At 47.1% G+C, this 24,580-nt stretch overlaps 1 protein-coding gene across 1 annotated transcript in view; it reads right to left on the bottom strand.

Moving 5' to 3' along the window:
- Window positions 1-24,580, bottom strand: part of ERCC6 (ERCC excision repair 6, chromatin remodeling factor) — a gene marked incomplete at its 5' end in the record, with an annotated part of 174,855 nt that overhangs the window by 133,370 nt on the left and 16,905 nt on the right. Inside the window, one exon of the mRNA XM_082268943.1 lies at window positions 13,412-13,795. Coding sequence (XP_082125069.1) covers window positions 13,412-13,795 — 384 coding nt within the window. The remainder of the gene's footprint in view (window positions 1-13,411; window positions 13,796-24,580) is intronic.

The following is a 24,580-nucleotide window of genomic DNA, read 5'->3' as shown; positions in this document are numbered from 1 at the left end:
GGAGCAGACCGGAGCGGAGAAGACCGGATGAAGATTTTTAATAAATGTTTCATAACGTCTCCTGTCGTTATTTACACACACTGCCTTTTATGGGGTGAATGGGTAGGGGTACAGTGTACCCCATACCCATTCACATAGGGAGGAGGTTCCGGGATCTGGGGGGCCCCCTTGTTAAAGGGGGCTTCCAGATTTCAATGAGCCCCTTGCCCGCATACCCCCACAACCACCGGCCAGGGTTGTGGGGATGAGGCCCTTGTCCTCATCAACATGGGGCAAGGTGCTTTGAGGTGGGGGGTGCAGAGCCCCCCTGCCCCAAAGCACCCACACCCCCCCATGTTGAGGGCGTGTGGCCTGGTATGGTCCAGGGGGGGTGGGGCCGCTCGCTCATCCCCTCCCCTTTCCTGGCCTGCCGGGCTACATGCTCGGATAAGGGTCAGGTATGGATTTTGGGGGGGACCCCACGCCATTTTTTCGGCGTGGAGCTACCCTCAAATTCCATACTAGACCCGAAGGGCCTGGTTTGGAAGCTGGGGGGGAACCCCACGCCATTTTTTTCCCCATTTTGGCATGGAGTTCCCCCTCAAGATTCTCACAGCCCAAGTCGCGCCGCAAGCTCATCCTGATCCGACTTGCGGTGCGACTTCCATTCAAATCAATAGGCTCCCATAGGGAACCATTGATTTTGAATGGAAGAAAAAAAATGTATAACGTGGCTTAACGCACGTTAAGCAACGTTATTCAGCCTTTAGCAGCGTCAGACGTTTTTACAGCTTGACGCTGCAGCTCCAGAACGCACAGTTCCTGTTTTTTTTTTTTGGAGCTGTAAAACGCCTATGCCACTTGGAGCTCCTAAAAGCTCTATGTGTGCATGAGGCCATAGAATAACATGGATGGGCGTTCTGCAGCTGCAAAAAAAAAAAAAAAAGTCTGACGCTGCTAACAGCAGCTCCAAAAACGTCCAGTGTGCATGAGGCCTAATACCTCAATATAGTCCTGCTACTCTCATGTTACGATTCGTAACCGAGTGTGTTTACAAATGCCCTAAAATACCCTTTAAAATGCTGCTTAATGCTCTTTCACTGTAGTGCTCTACGCTGATATAGATGAATAACTGCCTTCGCCTTCAGCACTAATGTCTTCACACAGAAATGTACTGCAGATGTGCTGACCAGGCCTGTTACAAAGTGCTGATTACAGAGAGCCTTGGGTTTAACTGTGGTGCATACTAGTCCACCAAGTCATACTGGGACACCCCACACAACTACTGTAACAGTAAAGGGAAACAAAAAGACTATGAAAATTGAAGGCTGTTCACAAAATATCTTTCTGAATGCATATCTAGTTCTGTGACCGCAGCAGATCTTTAAAGCGGAAGTCCAGCCTAATACCTTTAATTCTCCCCTGCAATCATTAATGTGAGTGGAGTTCAGCCTTACGTGTCAAAATGAAAAAATCCCAGTTTTTCTACCTAAATTCTGAATTTTTAGTGCTGTACATGACTTCAGTTCCCCTTCCTGTTGAGTCCAAGAAAAGCAAGTGGGTGTGGTTACTGAAAGCCAGTGACATCACTTTCAGGGAGGGACACTGTTCATGTGTAGCCAGTGGTTGTATAAAGAATAGGAGGAGCTGATCATAGATTCATAGGATGCATTGTACATCCTAATTCATGATAAAAGGAATAATTCACACAGGACACGGGGGAGGGGGATATATACAGTATAGCTGTGCTGAGCTATGAATGAAGACTCCCATGGGAGTATGAAGCTGGACACGGGGGGGACACCAGTTTAGTTGGCTTGTGGGATCCATCTTGTACCTCCTACAGCTGGGTGATTGTTGGGATACAGTAGATGATCATTTCTCTCAAGCCTTAAAGTAGAATTTTAGGCAAAACTTTTTTGTTTCATTTTGGATAGAGTAAGGGACGGTCTCATAACCGCTGTAAGATTTTTTTTTCCGCCTTCTGTGTCCCATTGCGGAGATTTGCCTTCACTTCCTATCCCATAGCCAAAAAGGAAGTGAGAGGAAATCCCTGCAAATTAAGGGAGTTCATTGGGGCCACCCAAGTCACTAGAACTCGTGTCCCTATTTGAAGATTTTCCCCTCTACTACTTTGCTGGGGACAACCCAAAAATTGGGGATTTTCTTTTATTTTCAATGATAATGGTAAACAGGACAGGTCACCACAGGTCGCCTCCCATAAGGAAGCTGCGGACCCGTTCTAATAGGAGCGACACAAGTCGCTCTGACCTAGAAAAAGGGTCCGGAGCTTCTTTGGGGCGACCAGGAGGCGACCGCCATAGACTTCAATGTTATGAAGTCCGTGGCGGCCGCTCCGAGGTCGCGGCGCGCTGCTCGCACCGCGATCTCGGAGGTCGCCCCGGGAAGTAGCGTCGCGGTAGTGTGAACCGGCGCTGAATCTCAGACAGCAATAAATACTGACAAGCATTGTAATCTCTCTGCATTCTATCCTAAACTAAAGTTATACTTGAATTTACAGGTAAGACTGTAAATTTGTCTGAGAAATTCATTTATTTTTTTAACCTTTAAAAGATTCCTATTAACCACTTGAAGACCCGTTGTTTTCTGGCACTCTTTGTTTACATGTAAATAACTGTTTGTTTTTGCTAGAAAATTCTTTAGGACCCAAAAACATGATATATTTTTTTAAAGCAGAGGCCCTAGAGAATAAATTGGTGGGTTTTGCAATTTTATACAGTATTCATGCAGCGGTTTTTCAAACCCAGTTTTTGGGGACCAAAATACACTTTTTTTTAGAAATTTAATGCAAAAAAACATATAAACACATAACCCTTTTTTTTTTTTTTTGTTGTAAAACATAAAAGAGAATGTCATGCCTAATAAATAGATACCAAACAGGTCACACTTTAAAATTGTGCACGTCCGCACAACGGTGACAAACTACATCATTTTACCATCCATAGGTGACACTTTAAAAGCCTTTACAGGTTACCACTTTAGATTTACAGAGGAGGTCTAGTGCTAGAATTACTGCCCATTATCCAATGTTCGCGTTGTGGTGGGAACGTTCCCTCCTGCTGCCAACAACCAAGAGGCTTCTTAGCTGCTCTGGATGTTATTACAGAGAGTCAACCCTCGGCTTTAAAAAAAACGATACCGGAGTGATCAGGCATTACTCTGGTACAACCACTTGAAAGCACGTGATTTGGCGGCAAATGGTTAATGTTTTCCACCATCACAGCATAAGGTTTCTCTATAGTCTGGTCAGTGAATCGGTTTTTCTTTTCCTCCTCTCAGTAAAATGGTGAGACCAACATCCAGAGTTTGGAAACATTTTCACAGTGCAATTTCTGCTAAGAGAAAAGCTGCAAATTGCAAATGTAAGAAGAAAATGTATTTCTGAAATTCTAGAAGGACAAAACACATCCTGGCATGCCCGAGTTGCCCTAAAGACATTAACCACTTCATGGTTATAGACGAAAGACGGCTACAGCACAGGCCTAAAATTCAGGGAGGAGGCACCTGGAGGTCCTCCCATTCTCGCGTGCCCCTTGAGGCATGCGGAGCGCTCTCAGTCCTAGGGTTCCGATCCTGGCTCTTTACCACGTGATCAGCTGTCAGCCAATGACAGCTGATCATGTGATGTAAACAGAAGCTGGTCATCGGCTTCTTTTTCCCCTCAAGCTGACAGCGTGAGGAGATAAAAAATAAAGCCGATCACCGGCTCCTGTAAGTGGGACATCGGTCAAAAGCTGTCCCCACCAGTGCTATCTACCAATGCCCATCTGTACTGCTAATCAGTGCCCACCAGTGCCACCTATTAGTGCTGCTCATCAGTACCTCATCATTAGTGCCACCTGTGACGGACGTGGGTATTAGATCCCTGCGCTTCTCACTAACTTGTGACAAAGGACCAGCCAATCTCACACTGCGCTATCACTTATGTAATAATGACACTCTCAGCTGCACCCTGCACAAAGATTTTCCAGCTCGCAGGTCCACAATCTAGGTGCCAGCAGCCTGAGAGCGATTGTCACCGGGCTAATTAAGCAGGACAGAGCACCAAATTGAGGTCCCAAGGAGGTAACGGAGACTGCACTGGAGGAGCCAAGTGCTGAACTCCCTGAAGTAAAGTATGCACCAGGGAGTGTGTGACCAAAGGCCATTGAAAGAAGACCGCTAAGGCCGACACTTGGCCCTTGATAGTACTCAAGGCCAGTTTTTGCTCAACCTCCCGTTGAAGGAAGGTCAAGATCCAAGCCACTGAAAAAAAAGAGTATGAACCCCAAGAGATTCACACCACGCAATGTACGTCTTTCACAATGGTAGATCTTCCTAGAAGTAGATTTCCTATCTCTTAACAGCGTTGGAATCACCGACTCAGACAAACCTCTAGCCATCAGCACCGGACGTTCAACAGCCAAGCCGTCAAAGCAAGCAACTGTAAAGCAGGATGGAAAGTTAGTCCTTGGGACAGCGGATCCTCCCTTCAAAGGAACATCGGCGACCAGCCACACCAGACCGGTGTTGAGAAGCCAGTCTGGGGCCACCAAGATGACCAGAATCCCTTCTGCCTCGATCCTGCGTTGAAGTCTTGGCAGAAGCTTGAGAGGAGGAAAGGCATAAATCAGATACTGACCCCACAGGGCCACTGAGCCACAAATCTCTACATCTTTCTGTTGAGCCAGGATGCCAACAGATCCACCTTGGGAATGCCCCGCCGGAGACACAACTGATGAAACACCTCCGGATGAAGGGACCGCTCCCCTTGGTCCAATGCCTGCCAACAGAGGTAATCCTCCTGCCAATACTCAACTCTGGGAATGTGTACAGGGGAGAGGGCTTAAAAAAAAAAAAAAAAGTGTTTTGCCCACCTTACAATGCCGGCTACCTCCAGAGCTGCCAGGACACTTCTTGTGCCCTCCTGGTGATTGACATAAGCCACAGCTGTGGCATTGTCCGATTGAATGCGTACTTTACATTCCTGAAGAGGATCCGCCCAATGTTCCAGGCACAGTCCAATCGCTCGGAGTTCCAAGACATTGATCGGTAGTCTGGACACTTCCAGTGTCCAGATCCCCTGAGCAGAATTTTTGCAGAGGACGCCTCCCCAGCCAGACAGGCTGTCATCCGTAGTGACCACTGTCCAATACAAGGGGAGGAAGGATCTGCCCAGATGAAGCACCAGAGACTGAAGCCACCATATCAGGGACTCTCTCGTTCCCTGGCTTAGCCAGATCTGATAGTCCAGAGACTGTGAAGTCTTGTCCCATTTGACCAGAATTTCCCTTTGCAGGGGCCTCGTATGGAACTGTGAAAACGGAACCGCCTCGAAGGCAGACACCATCAGACCCAGCACCCGCATGTAAGTCTGGAGGGATGACCATCTGCTGGACAGCAGGAGAAGAATCACAGCCTGCAGTTTCTGGAGTTTGTCAAGAGGAAGGAGCACTCTGGCTAAGGCCGAGTCCAGATTTAGACCCAGATAATCCAGCTTTGTGGATGGAACCAGAGCAGGCTTCTAAAAATTCAGAATCCAGCCAAACTCCCTCAGAGTTCATATGGGGATTTCCAGGTTTTCCACCAGAGCAGCTTGAGCAGTGTAGTTCCAAAACATCTGGGGTGCCAAGGTTCGCCATCACTACACTAGGGGGATGTGCTTTGTTCATTCTTCACGTCTAAGGTTTACAATTGCTTTAAGTGCTCTATTTAGATCACCAAAAGGTGACTAGACCTTCTGAAATCCTAGTAAAAAACCCTTAGAGGAGATGCAAAATGTAAGGAAAACCACCATTTGTGACCTATGAAAATCTTAAGATACTTTGAAAGGCTACATAGGATCTAGTTTAACTATCTCTATTTTCCAATAAGGATCTTTACAGCAAAGAACCTGGAAGTCTTCTACACTTCTGACCAAAGATATGGCCAGCAGAAAGCAATCTTAAGGGCCTGTTCACACTAGAACACACTGCCCTTGCGATCTGCAGCAGGTGTCAGTGCAAAGTTAATGGCACCCCATGGTACAATACCATACCTTGGGGTGATAGGTTCCAGAAGACTGTGGGACTATTCACACATGCGCAGTAGGCACCTGGCTGAAGCCACAAGCTGTCACTGCTGGGTGCACATAGTAAAGATGCCGGCACTGAGGAGAGAAGACACAGGGTGAAAACAGCTGGGCCGAGCACATCACTGGATCGTGGGACAGAGTGGCTGCGTATTCAAATTTTTGTAGCTACTGACTGAATTTTTACATTGGAGACTGGAGGCTTTAGGGCCACTTTAAATTTCCAATCCTCCTGTCACACTGAAACCTTGCTCAGATAATTCTGCAAGCACATTCTGGGTTCACCTGATGCTAGATGAAACTCTCCCCAACAGAGGATGTACTGGAACAAAGCCAGAAGAAGTGAGGATTATCTTGTACCTCTCCATCTGCTTATATATGCTACCATAGTAGCAATGACTAAAAAAACATAACATCCTTTCATTGACTCTCTTCTACAAAGGCCTCTCCAATGCTTTCCATCCTCCTCTATCTAGGCAGATCGGAGGGCAGCTAGGTTTAAATAGACAGCGGAGTTTGTTCACACCCAGCCACCCGTAGAGCAGAGTGGACTCATGAACACTCTGCACAAACTGAGCGGACACGAACCTGTCAACCGCCCGCTATGCTTTGATCAACAGGGAATCAGCAGATAGATTCCCTGCTGATCGAAAAATGGAGTCCGTTCCGTGTGGAAGGGGCCTAATGGTTTATAAGGACACCAGCAAGTGGATGTAAAAAACAATGAAAAACTGATGTATACTGAACTGAAAACTGATGTAAACTGAATGTTTTTTCTTTGAAAAAACATGACTGAAAGCATGAGGCCTATGTGAAAGGAGCCTAAAACATAACTCCAGCTTCAAAAACTGTCACTTTGTTTTCTACAGAGCAGAGAAAGGCCAGAACTCATCAGGTTGTTTTTGCTGCATCTGTCATTATTTTAGCAAACAGGACAAAAACAAACTTCGTATAGTGAGTGAGCGTTAAAGTGATATTAGTGCCAGTGAAACGTTAAAAAACCATACCCCGTGAAAATCCCATACCCTCGTCACTTCCTGTCATAAACGTAATGGAACAGCTGAGCAGCCTAGCAGTGCGCATGCTCACAGCTCCGGATGCGTCATTGAACAGCTGAGGAGGTTAGCATAGCGCATGCTCGGAGGGTAGGGAATTTTCACTGTGGTGTGTGTAACATTACACCGCCTCAGCTGTTGCGGCGGTTACATTAAAACATCTCGGCTGCAACATGAGTCATCTCCGCTCCTACCCCTGTCACTTCCCTGATCTCCGCTACTAAACGTAAAAGCGGCTGCGGGTCTATGAAAATATAAATCACGGAGCCGAGATCTCCGTCATTTATATTTTTATACACCCCCCGCTTTTACATTTAGTAGCCGAGACCATTCACAGCATGTCCATTCCCACTCAGAGTCACCGCTCTGCGTGTCCATTCCCACTCAGAGTCACCGCTCTGCGTGTCCATTCCCACTCAGAGTCACCGCTCTGCGTGTCCATTCCCACTCAGAGTCACCGCTCTGCGTGTCCATTCCCACCCAGAGTCACCGCTCTGCGTGTCCATTCCCACCCAGAGTCACCGCTCTGCGTGTCCATTCCCACCCAGAGTCACCGCTCTGCGTGTCCATTCCCACCCAGAGTCACCGCTGTGCGTGTCCATTCCCACCCAGAGTCACCGCTGTGCGTGTCCATTCCCACCCAGAGTCACCGCTGTGCGTGTCCATTCCCACCCAGAGTCACCGCTCTGCGTGTCCATTCCCACCCAGAGTCACCGCTCTGCGTGTCCATTCCCACCCAGAGTCACCGCTCTGCGTGTCCATTCCCACCCAGAGTCACCGCTGTGCGTGTCCATTCCCACCCAGAGTCACCGCTGTGCGTGTCCATTCCCACCCAGAGTCACCGCTGTGCGTGTCCATTCCCACCCAGAGTCACCGCTCTGCGTGTCCATTCCCACCCAGAGTCACCGCTGTGCGTGTCCATTCCCACCCAGAGTCACCGCTGTGCGTGTCCATTCACACCCAGAGTCACCGCTCTGCGTGTCCATTCACACCCAGAGTCACCGCTCTGCCTGTCCATTCACACCCAGAGCCGCGGCATGAAGGTAAAAAAAAACCTTCAGCTTTAAACTTCCTACATTATTTTCATTGCTATCAATGCATTCCACTCTTAGTGACAAACATACTGTCCATTTCTAGAGACACCACAGGGACAGAAAGGGAGAGAAAATCTGCTTCTTCAGATAGAAATCAAAATCTGCATGAACAAACAGAAAAAATAGGGTGAATTTCCATAATGGGGGCACAGACAGCAATAAAAACCTGCCAGGTGTTCTAATCCATCTCTAGACTTTAATGGCTTTAAAGCTGTAGTATCCGAGTACAAAACAAAACAAAAAACCCTGCAAGACAATGGCATAATGTGCTAGTATACATCGCATAATAGCACATTATGAAATACTTACCTTAGATCAAAGCCCCCACACGTTCGCCCGGACACCACTAAGGGAGCGGTCGTGTTCCCTCGGCGTCCCTTCCGGGTTCGGCTGCTCTGGCGCTGTGAGTGGCCGGAGCTGCGATGACGTCACTCCTGCGCATGCACACAGGAGTTCACTTTCCGGCAAGGAGCTCTGAAGGTCCACCGCTGGTGTCAGCGACTGCATGCAGGGTGAATATTTCCTAAACTGTGCAGGTTTAGGAAATATTAATTTTACCTATAGGTAAGCCTTATTATAGGCTTACCTGTAGGTAAAACGAGGTAAAAGTTAAAAAGCGGAGTATACTACCACTTTAAGGGCTGATTTTTAGGATAATTTTTTATTTTTTTCAGGGGCGATGGGTTAGAACTTCCTAAATTCAGTTTTTTCATTGTTATCCTTTACCCTGTTGGGAAATTCGCCTGTCACTGGGACAGGGAGTCTAGGAAAATCTCCCTACATAGAACTTCCAACTAATTTTGCTTCAGACACATTACATTAAATTAAATGTCACAATCTGTGGAAAACACATTTGATAGGCCAAGGATGACCTTTATGATTCAATAAATGTCCTAGAACAATATAAATCTCATACTACAACATCTGTGCTGAAAGGATGTGCAGTATTTTATTCTAAGGGTTCAAACCATGTGATAAACTTCCTGCCACAAGAAGAGGACAGCATTTGAGAACACAACAATGTCATTATTTTGTGTTGTATAAAATCACAAGAACTACATACATTAAGGCTAAATGCTCTCTACTATATACTTAGGGTCTCTTTATCAAAAAAGGTTCCTTTACCAGAGACCTTCATAAATGCATATACAGGTCCTTCTCAAAAAATTAGCATATTGTGATAAAGTTCATTATTTTCTGTAATGTACTGATAAACATTAGACTTTCATATATTTTAGATTCATTACACACAACTGAAGTAGTGCAAGCCTTTTATTGTTTTAATATTGATGATTTTGGCATACAGCTCATGAAAACCCAAAATTCCTATCTCAAAAAATTAGCATATTTCATCCGACCAATAAAAGAAAAGTGTTTTTAATACAAAAAAAGTCAACCTTCAAAAAATTAATGTTCAGTTATGTACTCAATACTTGGTCGGGAATCCTTTTGCAGAAATGGCTGCTTCAATGCGACGTGGCATGGAGGCAATCAGCCTGTGAAGTGTGAGGAAATATGACCGCACTCTGGTAGAAGTTTTTCTTGAAATCAAAAGTGTTTCCTTTATTCTTCCAATAAAATCAAATGACAGACAGTGTACAAGCAGACAAAAAAGGTTGACGCGTTTCACGACATTCCCAGTCGCTTACTCATAACCACTGGTTGGAAGAATAAAGGAAACACTTTTGATTTCAAGAAAAACTTCTACCAGAGTGCGGTCATATTTCCTCACACTTTGCATGCTTCCGGACTACGGATCCGACCTGCACCAGGTTTCTGGACACACACCTGAGCGGCTACACCCTTCTGTTTTCCATTTGGCAATCAGCCTGTGGCACTGCTGAGGTGTTATGGAGGCCCAGGATGCTTCGATAGCGGCCTTGAGCTCATCCAGAGTGTTGGGTCTTGCGTCTCTCAACCTTCTCTTCACAACATCCCACAGATTCTCTATGGGGTTCAGGTCAGGAGAGTTGGCAGGCCAATTGAGCACAGTAATACCATGGTCAGTAAACCATTTACCAGTGGTTTTGGCACTGTGAGCAGGTGCCAGGTCGTGCTGAAAAATGAAATCTTCATCTCCATAAAGCTTTTCAGCAGATGGAAGCATGAAGTGCTCCAAAATCTCCTGATAGCTAGCTGCATTGACCCTGCCCTTGATAAAACACAGTGGACCAACACCAGCAGCTGACATGGCACCCCAGACCATCACTGACTGTGGGTCCTTGACACTGGACTTCAGGCATTTTGGCATTTCCCTCTCCCCAGTCTTCCTCCAGACTCTGGCACCTTGATTTCCCAATGACATGCAAAATTTGCTTTCATCCGAAAAAAGTACTTTGGACCACTGAGCAACAGTCCAGTGCTGCTTCTCTGTAGCCCAGGTCAGGCGCTTCTGCCACTGTTTCTGGTTGAAAAGTGGCTTGACCTGGGGAATGCGGCACCTGTAGCCCATTTCCTGCACACGCCTGTACACGGTGGCTCTAGATGTTTCTACTCCAGACTCAGTCCACTGCTTCCGCAGGTCCCCCATGGTCTGGAATCGGTCCTTCTCCACAATCTTCCTCAGGGTCCGGTCACCTCTTCTCGTTGTGCAGCGTTTTCTGCCACACTTTTTCCTTCCCACAGACTTCCCACTGAGGTGCCTTGATACAGCACTCTGGGAACAGCCTATTTGTTCAGAAATTTCTTTCTGTGTCTTACCCTCTTGCTTGAGGGTGTCAATGATGACCTTCTGGACAGCAGTCAGGTCGGCAGTCTTACCCATGATTGCGGTTTTGAGTAATGAACCAGGCTGGGAGTTTTTAAAAGCCTCAGGAATCTTTTGCAGGTGTTTAGAGTTAATTAGTTGATTCAGATGATTAGGTTAATAGCTCGTTTAGAGAACCTTTTCATGATATGCTAATTTTTTGAGATAGGAATTTTGGGTTTTCATGAGCTGTATGCCAAAATCATCAATATTAAAACAATAAAAGGCTTGCACTACTTCAGTTGTGTGTAATGAATCCAAAATATATGAAAGTCTAATGTTTATCAGTACATTACAGAAAATAATGAACTTTATCACAATATGCTAATTTTTTGAGAAGGACCTGTACTTACCATTCTTTTGCTACCTTGCCACTCTATTCAGATAGTGAAGTAAATACAAATCTCTGCAAAGCCTAGGAGTTGCTGGTGCGGTAGATTACACAGGGCTACCGCCATTCTAAGCGACAGCACCTCCATACCAAAAAGTACTGCACAGATTCTGCCACAAAACATGAAGAAGAGTACTCTGCTAAAGATAACGGGAGGGTTACCGTATTTATCGGCGTATAACACGCACCTCAAATTTAGGAGGGACATTTTAGGAAAAAAGCTTAAATTTGAAATAAACCGCTTTGAAATGCAGCCTTACCAATACCCATGAATGCAGCCTCGCCAGCGCAGTGTCCAGCAATGGGGCCTTACCAATGCCCATGAATGCAGCCTCGCCAGCGCAGTGTCCAGCAATGGGGCCTTACCAATACCCATGAATGCAGCCTCGCCAGCGCAGTGTCCAGCAATGGGGCCTTACCAATGCCCATGAATGCAGCCTCGCCAGCGCAGTGTCCAGCAATGGGGCCTTACCAATGCCCATGAATGCAGCCTCGCCAGCGCAGTGTCCAGCAATGCAGCCTTACCAATGCCCATGAATGCAGCCTCGCCAGCGCAGTGTCCAGCAATGGGGCCTTACCAATGCCCATGAATGCAGCCTCGCCAGCGCAGTGTCCAGCAATGGGGCCTTACCAATACCCATGAATGCAGCCTCGCCAGCGCAGTGTCCAGCAATGGGGCCTTACCAATGCCCATGAATGCAGCCTCGCCAGCGCAGTGTCCAGCAATGGGGCCTTACCAATGCCCATGAATGCAGCCTCGCCAGCGCAGTGTCCAGCAATGCAGCCTTACCAATGCCCATGAATGCAGCCTCGCCAGCGCAGTGTCCAGCAATGCAGCCTCGCCAGTCCAGTGTCCAGCAATGCAGCCTCGCCAGTGCAGTGTCCAGCAATGCAGCCTCGCCAGCGCAGTGTCCAGCAATGCAGCCTCGCCAGCGCAGTGTCCAGCAATGCAGCCTCGCCAGCGCAGTGTCCAGCAATGCAGCCTCGCCAGCCCAGTGTCCAGCAATGCAGCCTCGCCAGCCCAGTGTCCAGCAATGCCGCCTCACCAGCCCAGTTTCCAGCAATGCCGCCTCGCCAGCCCAGTGTTCAGAAATGCCAACTCGCCAGCGCAGTGTCCAGCAATGCCAACTCGCCAGCGCAGTGTCCAGCAATGCAGCCTCGCCAGCCCGGTGTCCAGCAATGCCGCCTCGCCAGCGCGGTGTCCAGCAATGCCGCCTCGCCAGCCCAGTGTCCAGCAATGCCGCCTCGCCAGCCCAGTGTCCAGCAATGCCGCCTCGCCAGCCCAGTGTCCAGCAATGCCGCCTCGCCAGCCCAGTGTCCAGCAATGCCGCCTCGCCAGCCCAGTGTCCAGCAATGCAGCCTCGCCAGCCCAGTGTCCAGCAATGCAGCCTCTCCAGCCCAGTGTCCAGCAATGCAGCCTCGCCAGCCCAGTGTCCAGCAATGCCGCCTTGCCAGCGCCATTGCACAGAGCAGCGATATATTTAAAAAGAAGAAAAAAGGCCAGGCAGTGCTGGGAGGCAGAGGGGGGCGGGCCAGGTTGAGAAGAAGGGAGGACAAGCAGCCGCTGTGATAGGAAGTCCCGGCGCCTATGAAAGACGTCCCGCGTCCCGGCATTGGGCCACTGTGCTGTCTATCATAGGAGGCGGAACTTCCTATGACAGCGACCGCTCGTCCTTCCTTCTGCTTGGTCTTATATAAGGCGGACTGGATTTTTACTACTGGGACTTTATAACACCTTTTAGAATGTTTGAATTTCTTTTTCTGTGTTTGATAGCTTATCACATCCTTAGTTAGATATATATGCTAGTCGGGAGGGATGCCTTCCCTTATGTGCTTGCAGCTTGAATTTTTTCTATTGTATACATTTTTTTTTTCTTTTAAGTTATTAACTAGTACTATACTATATAGGTTTATTGTAGCACTATTCATTATTTTATTAAAGCAAAATTAGCGCTGCTATTCATTTCATTTTTTAAAAAAAAATAATAATCTGGACGGAGTTTTTAAACTATCCAGAAGAAAAAAAATAAAGATGTTGGCTAGGTGTGTCCTTCATTACTCTGCGTTATGCCTTACCGTAACTCATCCAAAAGATTTTCTTTTTCTTTTTCTGCTTCAGCAATCTGTGTGGCCCGAGAGGCTTCATTAATGGCTTCATCCACTTGTTGGAGGACTCCGCGCTCCAGGACATCCTGGTCGTATACCGCCAAGCCCAATCCCTGCAATTCCGAAGCCTGGTCCGCTGCTTCCACCGCCTGGATCTGCTTACGGTCGATGTGTAGAATGCCGCCATGTTGTTTATGCGTTCCCACATCTCCGGGACGAGCAGAAGAAGAGTGGGAAGAACCAGAAGACGGTCCAGGGATAGCCGGGCTGCCCGGTGACTTCAGAGGCTCTGAGGACTCTGGCTGCTCTGAGGACTCTGGCTGTTCTTTCACAATAGGGATGTCATCTGGCATTCTGTGGTAAAACAAAGACACAGGAAATAGGAGTAAATACAACATCTCATACTAATCTACAATGACACCATTATGTATTGTCTCTAGGTCTAGGAACACAAATGTTTTCTGTGACCGGCCACTCGGCTGTTCCTTACCTCAGGAAATCTCCGATGTTTGCTATCTCATGTACGAAGACATTACACTACATCCGTGACCTGCACGGCAAAACAACGCGAGAATACAGTGTCCAATTGGGACAAAGGCTCCCGGAAAGGTAACTGCTGGAGTCTATAATTTAGTACGAATCAATTCTCCGAAAGTGTCCGCAAACACGGACTCCGGAGCCATCTTGCCGAAGCCCGACTTCTGATTGGACACTGTGCTCTCGCGTTGTTTGAGGTGAAATGGGCTCAGCTGTGTACTGTATCCAGTCTTATGTAAAGCTTATGTAAAGCTGTGTCCAGTCTTATGTAAAGCTGTGTCCAGTCTTATGTAAAGCTGTGTCCGGTCTTATGTAAAGCGTTTAATTAGTCATGAGAAGCAGGAGACTCATACATATTAGGTGAATGCATTCTGTGCAGCGGGTAGGGTTGTCACCTCATAACCTTTGGGACATAATAAAAGGAATGACAGAAAGGAATGCCCATAGACTTTAATATGGAGATGGAATGCCCATAGACTTTAACATGGAGATGGAATGCCCATAGACTTTATCATAGAGAAGGAATGCCCATAGACTTTATCATAGAGAAGGAATGCCCATAGACTTTAATATGGAGACGGAATGCCCATAGACTTTATCATAGAGAAGGAATGCCCATAGACTGTAACATGGAAACGGAATGCCCATAGACTTTTGGAGTACCAGTGACATTACTACAGTAATCAGTGCTATAAATATGCACTGTTACTGTCAAAATGACACTGGCAGGGAAGGGGTCAACTTTATTGGTGCTCAGTGGGTTAAATGTATGCCTATGGGCGTGTTTCTAACTGTGGGGGGCGTGGCTAGTGATGTAACCACAGAGACATACGATCCTACATAGCAGGATCGTATAGTCTCTGCGCTTACATCAGGGAGAATGACAGACGGCTGTGTTTACATCAGCCGTCTGCCTTTCTCCCTCTCCTGAGCGGGAGATTGCGAGTGGCCGGTGGACATCGGAGCCGCCGGTCACACGCATGGGGATGCCCGTGAACGAGCGGGGGCGGGAGCGCGCCTCCGGCGGCGCGCACTCACCCCCTACAGGCTCCTGGGCGAGCGACGTAGTACTACGTCGGTTTGCCCAGGAGCGGCTAACTGCCGCAGAAAATATACTGACGGCGGTCGGCAAGTGGTTATCATGGAGATGGAATGCCCATAGACCTTAACATGGAGACGGAATGCCCATAGACTTTAACATGGAGATGGAATGCCCATAGACTTTAACATGGAAATGAAATGCCCATAGACTTTAACATAGAGACGGAATGCCCATAGACTTTAACATGGAGACGGAATGCCCATAGACTTTAACATGGAGACGGAATGCCCATAGACTTTAACATGGAGATGGAATGCCCATAGACTTTAACATGGAGATGGAATGCCCATAGACTTTAACATGGAAATGAAATGCCCATAGACTTTAACATAGAGACGGAATGCCCATAGACTTTAACATGGAGATGGAATGCCCATAGACTTTAACATAGAGACGGAATACCCATAGACTTTAACATGGAGACGGAATGCCCAAAGACTTTAACATGGAGATGGAATGCCCATAGACTTTAACATGGAGATGGAATGCCCATAGACTTTAACATGGAGACGGAATGCCCATAGACTTTAACATGGAGATGGAATGCCCATAGACTTTAACATGGAGACGGAATGCCCATAGACTTTAACATGGAGACGGAATGCCCATAGACTTTAACATGGAGATGGAATGCCCATAGACTTTAACATGGAGATGGAATGCCCATAGACTTTAACATGGAAATGAAATGCCCATAGACTTTAACATAGAGACGGAATGCCCATAGACTTTAACATGGAGATGGAATGCCCATAGACTTTAACATAGAGACGGAATACCCATAGACTTTAACATGGAGACGGAATGCCCAAAGACTTTAACATGGAGATGGAATGCCCATAGACTTTAACATGGAGACGGAATGCCCATAGACTTTAACATGGAGATGGAATGCCCATAGACTTTAACATGGAGATGGAATGCCCATAGACTTTAACATGGAGACGGAATGCCCATAGACTTTAACATGGAGATGGAATGCCCATAGACTTTAACATGGAGACGGAATGCCCATAGACTTTAACATAGAGACGGAATGCCCATAGACTTTAACATGGAGACGGAATGCCCATAGACTTTAACATGGAGACGGAATGCCCATAGACTTTATCATAGAGAAGGAATGCCCATAGACTTTATCATAGAGAAGGAATGCCCATAGACTTTAATATGGAGACGGAATGCCCATAGACTTTATCATAGAGAAGGAATGCCCATAGACTGTAACATGGAAACGGAATGCCCATAGACTTTTGGAGTACCAGTGACATTACTACAGTAATCAGTGCTATAAATATGCACTGTTACTGTCAAAATGACACTGGCAGGGAAGGGGTCAACTTTATTGGTGCTCAGTGGGTTAAATGTATGCCTATGGGCGTGTTTCTAACTGTGGGGGGCGTGGCTAGTGATGTAACCACAGAGACATACGATCCTACATAGCAGGATCGTATAGTCTCTGCGCTTACATCAGGGAGAATGACAGACGGCTGTGTTTACATCAGCCGTCTGCCTTTCTCCCTCTCCTGAGCGGGAGATTGCGAGTGGCCGGTGGACATCGGAGCCGCCGGTCACACGCATGGGGATGCCCGTGAACGAGCGGGGGCGGGAGCGCGCCTCCGGCGGCGCGCACTCACCCCCTACAGGCTCCTGGGCGAGCGACGTAGTACTACGTCGGTTTGCCCAGGAGCGGCTAACTGCCGCAGAAAATATACTGACGGCGGTCGGCAAGTGGTTATCATGGAGATGGAATGCCCATAGACCTTAACATGGAGACGGAATGCCCATAGACTTTAACATGGAGATGGAATGCCCATAGACTTTAACATGGAAATGAAATGCCCATAGACTTTAACATAGAGACGGAATGCCCATAGACTTTAACATGGAGACGGAATGCCCATAGACTTTAACATGGAGACGGAATGCCCATAGACTTTAACATGGAGATGGAATGCCCATAGACTTTAACATGGAGATGGAATGCCCATAGACTTTAACATGGAAATGAAATGCCCATAGACTTTAACATAGAGACGGAATGCCCATAGACTTTAACATGGAGATGGAATGCCCATAGACTTTAACATAGAGACGGAATACCCATAGACTTTAACATGGAGACGGAATGCCCAAAGACTTTAACATGGAGATGGAATGCCCATAGACTTTAACATGGAGATGGAATGCCCATAGACTTTAACATGGAGACGGAATGCCCATAGACTTTAACATGGAGATGGAATGCCCATAGACTTTAACATGGAGACGGAATGCCCATAGACTTTAACATGGAGACGGAATGCCCATAGACTTTAACATGGAGATGGAATGCCCATAGACTTTAACATGGAGATGGAATGCCCATAGACTTTAACATGGAAATGAAATGCCCATAGACTTTAACATAGAGACGGAATGCCCATAGACTTTAACATGGAGATGGAATGCCCATAGACTTTAACATAGAGACGGAATACCCATAGACTTTAACATGGAGACGGAATGCCCAAAGACTTTAACATGGAGATGGAATGCCCATAGACTTTAACATGGAGACGGAATGCCCATAGACTTTAACATGGAGATGGAATGCCCATAGACTTTAACATGGAGATGGAATGCCCATAGACTTTAACATGGAGACGGAATGCCCATAGACTTTAACATGGAGATGGAATGCCCATAGACTTTAACATGGAGACGGAATGCCCATAGACTTTAACATAGAGACGGAATGCCCATAGACTTTAACATGGAGACGGAATGCCCATAGACTTTAACATGGAGATGGAATGCCCATAGACTTTAACATGGAGACGGAATGCCCATAGACTTTAACATGGAGATGGAATGCCCATAGACTTTAACATAGAGAAGGAATGCCCATAGACTTTAATATGGAGACGAAATGCCCATAGACTTTAACCACTTAAGCCCCGGAGGATTTGGCTGCTCAAAGACCAGATTATAACGGACAATTGCGCGGCCGTGCGATGCTGTACCTAAATGAAATTGACGTCCTTTTTTTCCCACAAACAGAGCTTTTTTTTGGTGGTATTTGATCACCTGTGCAATTTTTATTTTTTGTATTATAAACAAAAAAAGTGTCAATTTTGAAAAAATAACAATATTTTTCACATTTTTTATATGAAATTCTCCCCAAAAAAATATAAAAATCAAAATGTTTTAACATTTTAGGCCAATTTGTTTTCTGTTACATATTTTTGGTAAATAAAAAAATCACAATAAGCGTATTTTGATTGGTTTGCGCAAAAGTTATTGCGTTTACTAACTACGGGAAAGATTTCTGTCATTTTTATTGTTTTTTTTTTAACTAGTAATGGCGGCGATCTGAGATTTTTTTTGCGGGACTGCGACATTGCGGCGGACAGATCGGACGCTTGACTGACATTTTTGACACTTTTGGAGTACCAGTGACATTACTACAGTAATCAGTGCTATAAATATGCACTGTTACTGTCAAAATGACACTGGCGGGGAAGGGATTACATAGTTACATAGTTACATAGTAGGTGAGGTTGAATAAAGACAATAGTCCATCCAGTTCAACCTGTGTAGGTGTGTGTGACTGTAATCATCTAACATAGCCCTCAATCTCCTGATCCTTGAGATGTAAGTCTAAGAGTCTTTTGAAAGTCACCATACTACCCGCAGAAACCACCTCTTGTGGTAGACAATTCCACAATCTTGTAGCCCTAACAGTAAAGAACCCCCAACGTTGCCTGAGGTTAAAACGCTTCTCCTCTAATCGCATTGTATGTCCTCGAGTCCTCATGCAATTCCTTCGAATGAACAGCTTTTCTTCTAAGCTGAGATCCCCATTAAGATATTTATAAATTGCTATCATGTCCCCTCTCAGACGTCTTTTCTCCAGGGAAAATAAATCGAGCGATTGCAGCCGCTCTTCATAGGTAAGGTCCTCCAACCCCATAATCAGTTTAGTTGCCCTTCTCTGGACTTTCTCCAGCTCCAACACATCCCTCCTGAGGACTGGCGACCAGAACTGGACAGAATACTCCAGATGCGGTCGGACCAGAGTTTTATAAAGTGGAAGGATTATAGTCTTATCTCTGGAATACATCCCTTTCTTTATGCATGCTAATATTCTGTTGGCTTTGGAAGCTGCCGCTTGGCATTGCATGCTGTTGCCTAATCTATCATCAACTAAGACTCCCAGATCTTTCTCCATTTTTGATTCCCCCAAGGGTTCCCCTCCTAACGTGTATTGTGTTTTTATGTTTTTGGTCCCCAAGTGCAAAACCTTACACTTCTCCACATTAAACCTCATTTGCCATGTCGTTGCCCACTCCGTAATTTTGTCCAGGTCATTCTGTAGGATATCTGCTTCATGCTGTGCAGTTATTGCCCTGGCCAATTTTGTGTCATCTGCAAAAACTGATAACGAACTACTGATCCCGACCTCAATGCTGTTTATGAATAAATTGAACAAGGTTGGTCCCAGGACTGAGCCCTGGGGCACCCCGCTTACTACCTCAGACCAGTCTGAGTATGCGCTGTTTATTACTACCCTTTGGACACGGCCTTTTAGCCAATTCCGTATCCAAGAGCAAACCCTGCTGTCGATACCTGCAGACCTTATTTTATAAATTAAGCGCTTGTGGGGAACTGTATCAAACGCCTTAGCGAAATCCAAGTACACCACATCCACTGGTCTCCCCCTATCTAGCTCACAGCTCACTTCCTCGTAGAATGCTAAGAGATTGGTTTGACAAGAACGCCCATTTGTAAACCCGTGCTGGTTACTACTGATGATGTTGTTGTCTTTAGCATACTCTACGATATAGTCCCTTATCATCCCCTCCAAAAGTTTACATATTATTGATGTCAGACTGACAGGCCTATAATTTCCCGGGATATGTCTCTGGCCCTTTTTGAATATCGGAATCACGTTAGCCTTCCTCCAATCCCCTGGTACATCTCCTGTCCTAATACTGTCAGCAAAGATCAGGAACAGTGGTCTAGATATAACCATACTGAGTTCCTTGAGCACTCTCGGATGTACGCCATCCGGGCCTGGTGATTTGTTTGTGTTAAGTTTATCCAGTCTTTCCCTGATTTCCCCCTCTGTTAGCCATAGTGGCAAGTCCTGTGTATTACTACTAACCATACAGTCATGGTCAGTGTACCCTTCCTTTTCCTGCGTAAAGACTGACGAGAAAAAAGAATTCAGCACGGTTGCTTTTTCAGTGTCCTCTGTAACCATCCTCCCATCATCGTTAATTATGTGTGCAATATGCTCTGCCCTAGTTTTTTTGCTGTTGATATATTTAAAGAATTTCTTTGGGTTTTTTTTACTATCCTCCGCTATTTGTCACTCAAAGTTGATTTTAGCCATCTTGATTTCGTGTTTACACTTCTTATTTTCCTCCTTGTATTGCTGGAAGGCCGATACTGTGCCCTCTGATTTATATTTCTTGAAGGCCAATTTTTTTCCCCTAATAAGTTTTTTAACGCTACGGTTTAGCCAGCCAGGTTTGGCTTTGTCTCTTCTAAATTTATTCCCCATAGGAATGCACTGCAAGATGCCTTTGCTTAATATTGTTCTAAAGCATTCCCATTTTTCCTCTGTGGTCAGTGATCCCAGGGTTTGGTCCCAGTTTACCCTTTCCATCAATGAGTACAATTTTGGAAAGTCTGCCCTTCTGAAGTTTAGGGTTCTTATGTTCCCCACTTGCCTTTTTATATTGTTATTTATACTAAATGTGATCATCCTGTGATCGCTAGAGCCCAGGTTGTCCTGGACTCCTACCTCCGAGATTATGTCTGGGTCATTAGTGATCAATAGATCCAGGATAGCATTCTCTCTAGTAGGGGAATCCACCAACTGCGACATGTAGTTATCCTGTAAGGTTTCCGTGAATAGCCGGGCCTTATGCGAGTGTGCAGTCCCCTCTTCCCAGTCAATGTCGGGATAATTGAAGTCCCCCAACATGATGACTGATCCTAGTTTTGCCGCTTTACCTATTAGTGCTAAAAATTCCAGCTCTACCTCCTCCCCTTGGTTAGGTGGCCTATAGCAAACCCCCACAACTACTTTTCCCTTATCTTCTTCCCTATCGAGTTCAACCCACACAGATTCTAAATCCATGCTCATCCCATCCGTAATGTCACTCCTTTCTAGCACCTTTATATTGTTCTTGACATAGAGACATACCCCTCCCCCTCTTTTACCAACCCTGTCCTTCCGGTACACCGAATACCCTTGGATATTGGCCAGCCAGTCATGTGAGGGGTCGAACCAAGTCTCCGTTATTCCCACAAGGTCTATGTCTTCCTCATGTACTAACATTTCCAACTCATCCATCTTATTAGCTAGGCTCCTGGCATTAGCATATACCCTCTTAGTTTTACGGAAGTTAAACGTGATTGGCGGTTTTGTTTATTTCTGTTTGGTCTGCTGTTCTCCCGCACAGACCCGCCAATTGATGTTGTTGACCTACTGTCGCTGTTGACCCTACAACTGCCTTCAGTCCTCTGCTCCCTCCTGACTGATTCTACTTCTGAGCCCTCCCCCCCGTCTCCTAGTTTAAAAGCCCCTCCAACTCGGTGGCCATCTTTCTCCCCAAAAGAGCTGTACCGTCCCCATTAAGGTGCAGCCCATCCTTACTAAAGAGCCGGTAGCCGACTGAGAAGTCAGCCCAGTTCTCCAGGAACCCAAACCCCTCCTTCCTACACCAATTCCTTAGCCACTTGTTAACTTCCCTAAGCTCCTTCTGCCTCTCCTGTGTGTCTCGAGGTACCGGCAGTATTTCAGAGAAAACCACCTTGGAGGTCCTTTTCCTCAATCTATTACCTAAGTCCCTGAAATCGTTCTTAAGGATCCTCCACCTACCTTTAACTTTGTCATTAGTGCCCACATGCACCATGACCGCTGGGTCATCCCCAGCCCCGCCCAACAATCTGTCTGCCAGATCTGCGATGTGCCGAACTCGGGCGCCCGGTAAACAACAAACTGTTCGGTTCACGCGATCTTTTTTACAGATTTCCCTCTCTGTCCTCTTGATAATTGAGTCCCCAACTACCACAACCTGTCTAACCTTTCCTGCGTTACGGCCCCCCTTCTTCCTGGAGCCGTCCCTCCCCTGGCAGCTGGGGGAGGGCGCATGCTCCAGCACTGCCACCCCTGAGTTGATATCCCCCTCAACCTGCAACTCGGCAAACATGTTAGGGTCTACCAACTCAGGACTGGCCTCCCTGACTCTCCTCCCCCTAACATTCCTAACAGTCACCCAGCTGCGTACCTCTGCTGCTTGCGTCTCCTCTATTCCTCCCTCCTCTATGCTGACCCCTGCCAGCGCCTGATGGGTAATGTCCAAGCTCCTTTTCAGGTTGTAGATGCCACGCAGTCTTGTCACTGTGTTCTCTAGATCCACGATGTGGGCTTCCAGAGCAACAAGTCGCTCACATCTTGCACAGCAGTATTCGTCCTCGATTGTTTCATCAAGGAACGCATACATGCCGCAAGAAGTGCACTGAGTGGCATCCCCAATCCTGTCGGACATTATTACCCACTACTCTATGGGGATAATATTAACGACCTGCTCTTCCTTACCTACACTACCTCTAACTTCCCTGGTACAAAACCTGGGGTACCCACCAGTCGCTAATACCCTCACCAGTCACTAGATACTCACCAGTCGCAAGGATCCTCACCAGTCGCAAGGATACTCACCAGTCGCAAGGATACTCACCAGTCGCAAGGATACTCACCAGTCGCAAAGATACTCACCAGTCGCAAGCTACTTCACCAGTCGCAAGGATACTCACCAGTGCAAGGATACTCACCAGTCGCAAGGATACTCACCCGTCGCAAGATACTCACCAGTCGCAAGGATACTCACCAGTCGCAAGGATACTCACCAGTCGCAAGGATACTCACCAGTCGCAAAGATACTCACCAGTCACAAGGACACTCACCAGTCGCAAAGATACTTCCAGTCGCAAGATACTCACCAGTCGCAAGTTACTTCACCAGTCGCAAGGATACTCACCAGTGCAAGGATATTCACCAGTTGCAAGGATACTCACCAGTTGCAAGGATACTCACCCGTCGCAAGGTACTCACCAGTCGCAAGGATACTCACCTGTCGCAAGGATACTCACCAGTCGCAAAGATACTCACCAGTCGCAAAGATACTCACCAGTCGCAAAGATACTCACCAGTCGCAAGGACACTCACCAGTCGCAAAGCTACTCACCAGTCGCAAAGATACTCACCAGTCGCAAAGATACTCACCAGTCGCAGGGATACTCACCTGTCGCAAGGATACTCACCAGTCGCAAGGATCCTCACCAGTCGCAAGGATACTCACCAGTCGCAAGGACACTCACCAGTCGCAAAGATACTCACCAGTTGCAAGGACACTCACCAGTCGCAAAGATACTCACCAGTCGCAAGATACTCACCAGTCGCAAGGATACTTACCAGTCGCAAAGATACTCACCAGTCGCAAGGATACTTACCAGGTACTCAGTTGCAGAGACAGTCACACAGCAGTCAGTCGCAGTACAGACAAACAGCTATTGATTTCTTACAGAGTACAGTCACACAGCTTTCCCCCTGTTTGCAGCTGCTGCTCTACTCACAGCTGCTGACACACACACACACACACACACACTGGGACGGATGTCTCCTCCTCCTCACTGGGCACGGACGGTCCTCCTCCTCTTCTTCCAGGCACTAAGGAAGGCGGGTTCTGACCTCCGCCGCCGCCGCCGCTCTCTGCCTCGGCTCCCGTCCTCCACCTCCGCTCAGTTGCTGGTCCCTGCACGGTGTACCCGCACCCCTTGTGCGGCTTCCCCCGCACGTGTCCCCGCAGCTCCTCTTCCTTCCTCCTCTCTCCCTTGCCGCACGAACCGCACGAACCCTCACTTCCGGTTCCGGTTCAGCAACTCCGTTAACTTTATTGGTGCTCAGTGGGTTAAATGTATGCCTAGTTTCTAACTGTGGGGGCGTGGCTAGTGATGTAACCACAGAGACATACGATCCTACATAGCAGGAGCGTATAGTCTCTGCACTTACATCAGGGAGAATGACAGACGGCTGTCTTTACATCAGCCGTCTGCCTTTCTCCCTCTCCTGAGCAGGATCGCCAGTGGCCGGTGGACATCGGAGCCGCCGGTCACACGCGTGGGGATGCCCGTGAACGAGCGGGGGCGGGAGCGCGCCTCCGGCGACGCACGCTGGCCCCATACAGGCTCCTGGGCGAGCGACGTAGAACTACGTCGGTTTGCCCAGGAGCGGCTGACTGCCGCAGAAAATATACTGACGGCGGTCAGCAAGTGGTTATCATGGAGATGGAATGCCCATAGACTTTAACATGGAGATGGAATGCCCATAGACTTTAACATGGAGATGGAATGCCCATAGACTTTAACATGGAGATGGAATGCCCATAGACTTTAACATGGAGATGGAATGCCCATAGACTTTAACATGGAGACGGAATGCCCAT

The sequence above is a fragment of the Pelophylax lessonae genome (assembly GCF_965119305.1).
Source record: "Pelophylax lessonae genome assembly, chromosome: 9".
Classification (NCBI taxonomy): Eukaryota; Metazoa; Chordata; class Amphibia; order Anura; family Ranidae; genus Pelophylax; species Pelophylax lessonae.
This window is presented reverse-complemented; position numbering and strand designations above follow the sequence as displayed.